Here is a 4,727-nt window from a genome sequence, read left to right as displayed (position 1 = left end):
CTGAATGCCAGAAATCTTGGACATTCCTGTGGTTGTTTGGATTGCAGGTGCTGACTTTGCGCCCTAGGCAAACTTGTAGTCCCATGTTTCTGCTGTCGCCCATAGTGATGAGCTGGTCCGGACACCAATATCAAGAACTACTTGGAAGATGGTGATGGTGATGTATCTTCATCACTACCGCATCCACATGGACATCGGCAACTCCAAGAGCTACTCCAAGAAGACCGACCTTGCGTTTGAAAGGCCGCAGCTGCAGCAAGCAGTTCATCGCGGCTCCTGAAAGTGCTGAGCTCTGGAAGTTTGGAAGCTTACCTGGAGCTGAAGATCGAGATTAAAATCAGTGTCAATACATCACACAGATAATGGCAGGATCGAAAAGAAAATCAGTATCAAGATCAACATGGGATGGTGATGTTTTTTTCTTGCAACACTACCGCATCCACATGGACATTCGCAATTCCGAGAGCTACTCCAAGAACATGAAAATCAGAGTCAATATCAACGTGGGATGCGTTTGACTGCAGGTGACATACGAAAGGATGAAGAGCGTGCTGAGCTTCCTTGGGGCCTCCAAGAGGCAGGATCCCGGCAGGCCACTACTTGATGTTATGTTTGGCTTGCGGGCCCCCCTCTTTGCACCATCCATTCCTGCTTGGACGCCCATCAACAGCAGCTTGGACGCCACGCAGTGCGCCGCTGTTGATCTCGCTCTTGCTGCCCATGATGTCGCTCTCATTCACGGCCCTCCAGGCACGTTTCTCAGCATCCAGTCATGAAATTGACGAGATCATCAGCAAGCTGGCATTCAATCAGGCAAACGTCCTTGTGCATGCTGCATCGCTGGGAAAGCCACACATATATGCACCATCTTTGGACTTGAACAGCACCATAGACTAGACAACGATTGAGCGCTTTCATGAGCGTTGCGTTTTTGACTTTTCCTATATCAGCCCCAACAATGAGATATAGGAAATAAACAAATCAGGGTACCTTGAGAAACCCGATTGCCTGCGCTACCTGAACATTTCTGCTCAATGGTTGTCTAGACTTTGATGGTGATGATGATGTATCTCTTTACATCACTATGCGATCCACATGGACATTGGCAACTCAAGAACTACCTGGGAATCAGTGCTACCGCATATATACCAATATCAATATCCCTTAGACCGATACCTGGTATGGCTCCTTTGGTACTGATATTGATTGATCCTGCGCTGTGCAGGGACAGGAAAGACAACAGCTGTGGTGGAAGCCATCCTGCAGGACGTCGCTCGAGGCAACCGCGTGCTGGCGTGCTCGGCGTCCAACATCGCGGTCGACAACCTAGTAGAACGCATCTGCAGGATGCAGCCCAAGCTCAAAGTCGTTCGCCTCGGGCACCCCGCTCGTCTGCTTGCAGAGGCACGCCCTTATCTCGTCTTGTTGACCATCCATACATTTCATGCCTGTACATATCAGCCAGTAGTTCTACGTCGTGACCTAGAATTGTTTCGCCGATCGGTCGATCAGACAAGACGCATACCGAACCGAAGTCTGCCGCTGTACGTAATAAAGCATGGTTGGTGAATACCCTCTTTCTTTCCTCTGCCACTCGAGGCGCTGTTTTGCGGTGACATCGTGCTGCCATGCCTTGGTTGATTGCGAAATTGGTTGTATGCCTTTCGCATGCTTACTGATTTGGGGTTTTTTTGCTGAGGTCATTGAACCTTCAAGTAAATCTGTTGTCGAGGTGTGTTGCCTCAGCCAGCCATCGAATGCTGTCTCAAGCAGAACCAGTACACCATGTCACCAACTTGTTGCCTGGCGGAGGCTTCTGGAAAGAGGTCTGTTTTCCAGGAGTATCTGGTCAACAACAAATCGTGAATCTGAGTCAGATGTGATCAAGTCGATAATCTGAAATTACGACATGAAAGCTCTTGAGGGTGCCGGACGATCATTGTGCAAACTTTTGCGTTTTTTTTCTGGATTTGTACATGCAGGGTGGAGTTTTATTAGCTATACACGGTTGACGTCACTGAGCTGACGGGTGATCCTGACGTCACCATCACACTTTTCTCACACTAACGTCGCGCCCATTCTGAAGCCCACACACAACGGAATCGAATGCGACCGGTCTCATTGGAACCAGTGCTCAAAATAAGCCATAGCTCTGTTGGGAGTGTTTGACCTAGTTGTGCATACTTTGGCAGATATATTTTTCGCGGATTTCACATCGCCCGTACAGGGTCAAGACGTTGAGCAAATGTGCTGGAAAAGTGCGAAACGAGTAGGTAAAGGCGGTGCCTTCACCATACGCCCCGGGCCGAGACGCGTCTGTACATATTTTTAAAATTACAATCGGATAAGTATTGAGGAAGTTGTGGTTAGGGGAGTGCCGGAGATAGTCATGACTTTGGCCATAGGGTACTGTGCCTTAATCAGCTCGGATGGAGGCGAATGAGGGCTCTATGGACAGGTCTCAAGGCGTAATACAACGTTTAGAACGGCGGGATTTTGGGAAAATGAGTTTCCAGACCACAGGTGTAGCTGTAAGATGGGCTACACAACAGCAGGTTTTCGCGCGAAACATGGGGTGACTTCATATGGGCCCTACTACCCGTGGCACACGCTACAGGCCATGTACTTTTGGGAGTGATGTCAGAACTCACATTCTCATATTCCCACGCTGCGAGCATGTGAAATTCTTTCATCTGTGCACGTGGGGGCTTGATTGTGTGGCACGGCGACTACGCGCACGTACAGGCCAGCAATCATAGGACTGTATCTCCGGCCTCAGAGCGCACCAGAGTAGGAGACCGCCGCAAAAACATAGCAATTACACTTGTGTATGCTGTCAGGAGGGAGGGGGGAGCCCCTCGCCCGGTCAAGGGTGGGGGGGGGCCGAGGGGGCAGCCACCTTGGCACCCCGAAAATATTCGACTGCTGGGGGTATATGCTGGGTTTGGTGCTATGTAATGTGCATGAAATCGCAGGATTTGACATGTTTGAGCCGTCCACCATGTCAAGGGGCGTCTGGGCTGTCGATTAAGCCATTGCAAGGTGGGTGGTGCAAGTCAGCATGTCGTAAATGTTGCCAATTTCCTGTGTATAGCTAATAAAACTCCACCCTGTGTGGTACATGTATATACTGGTGATCCGCTGCTCCTCGTCCTGTCAGCCCCTCCACCCAAACCACCCAAGTAAATAAAGCGAAAGAACACTTTTATAATCTGGCCGCTGTTACTTGATCGGCCGAGCAACTGTATGACGAAGCACTGCATGGCTACGCACAGGTGCTAAATAACAGCCTAGAAGCGCATGTGATGCGCTCCGACAACTCATCTCTTGCATCCGACTGCCGATCCGAGATCAAGGCCCTCAACTGCCGCCTGCTCAAGCTGACTCGCAAGGACCGTTCCGAGCGCCGTGAGATCCAGTCAGAGCTGAGAACCCTGTACAAGGAGGAGCGAAAACGGCAGCAACGCGCTGTGTACGAAGTGCTCGACAGCGCGCACGTCATCTGCTGCACGCTCACGGGCGTTGGGGGGCAGCACCTCAAGCAACAGCACTTTGATGTGATCTATATCGACGAGGCTGCACAGGCGCTGGAAGTGGCGTGTTGGGGCGCATTGCTGAGGGCACGGTACGTGTTGATTACTACTGTTATCGTGCGATCCGGCATGTACGCCGAGCTGAATCTCCTTTGTCGCTTCGTCGTGCGCCCAACCCCTCAAGCAAGGGCAAGTGCGGTCACAGCGGCTCGATGTACATCACATCGAGGTCTCACCCACATTACATGCCTTGCACAGCATGACATGAGTACATATGCACAGTGTTCGTGCGTTAGAGACCATTGCGAACTCCATTGCAAAGGAGCTCTGGGGTTACGACGAAGACTGGCGCCATGCTTGGCAAGGGTGGGATGGGTAGTTCCCGCTCGCTGTGTTTCACGGCAGAGGGGACATGGCGTGATTCCTGATTCGTTTGTTGACTTATTATACGGTGCTTAACAAGGCAACTTGAATAAGAGAAGAACTTTAACCGGGCATCACGCTAGGTCCACGCAAGCGAGCACTACGCCTACAAGGACATGCCCAAAGGGCTTTGGTCTCAAAGGCTCTGAGAAATGACTGCAAGCTGAGCATGTGCAGGCGTGCAGTCCTGGCGGGTGATCACCTGCAGCTCCCCCCCACCATCCTATCTGACACAGCGGCCAAGCAGGGACTGGGCGTGACGCTCTTCGAGCGCCTGCACCACATGTATGGCGAGGACGTGAGTCAGATGCTGACTGTGCAGTATCGCATGCACGACGACATCATGCTCTGGTCCTCGCACGAGCTGTACGGTGACCGCCTCACCTCGCACTCGTCAGTTAAAAAGCATCGTATCTTGGACCTGGTGCATTTTGCCAAGAGTGCCTCGGCCGATGACGATGCGGGGGATGGATGCCCGCTCATTCTCTTCGACAGCGCAGGTGTGCCCTTGCCCCCTCTCGATCTGCCGCCTCCATTGCCAGATATGCACTGTCACCAAATAGTAAACTCACGACGCTGCTCGTCCTGTTTGACAGCGCAGGCGTGCTCTCCCCTTCGCAATCTGCTGCCTCCATCGCCAGAAATGCATCATCACAAGAATTGTTGAATACGGCACGGCACATGTGAAATGACTGGTCCGGGGACGGCACTGCCTGGGCTGTGCAAGCGTTTCCATTCAAACCACCCTGCCGTATCGCTGCAGCGCTGTTA

The 4,727-nt window shown here is 51.9% G+C and overlaps 1 protein-coding gene across 1 annotated transcript; it reads left to right on the top strand.

The window, feature by feature from the left end:
• Positions 1–539: 539 nt before the first annotated feature.
• LOC149810473 (uncharacterized) lies at positions 540–4,456 on the top strand (the record flags this gene model as incomplete). The annotated part of the gene is made up of 4 exons (XM_089994248.1): positions 540–750; positions 1,226–1,404; positions 3,276–3,625; positions 4,134–4,456. Coding segments are annotated over exons 1-4 (1,063 nt in total), but the record flags the coding sequence as incomplete, so codon positions are not given.
• Positions 4,457–4,727: the final 271 nt, after the last annotated feature.

The sequence above is a fragment of the Nuphar pumila genome, unplaced genomic scaffold (assembly GCF_984573655.1).
Source record: "Nuphar pumila unplaced genomic scaffold, dmNupPumi1.hap1.1 HAP1_SCAFFOLD_335, whole genome shotgun sequence".
NCBI lineage: Eukaryota > Viridiplantae > Streptophyta > Magnoliopsida > Nymphaeales > Nymphaeaceae > Nuphar > Nuphar pumila.
The sequence above is the reverse complement of the archived record's forward strand: the minus strand, read 5'-3'. Positions and strand labels throughout refer to the sequence as shown.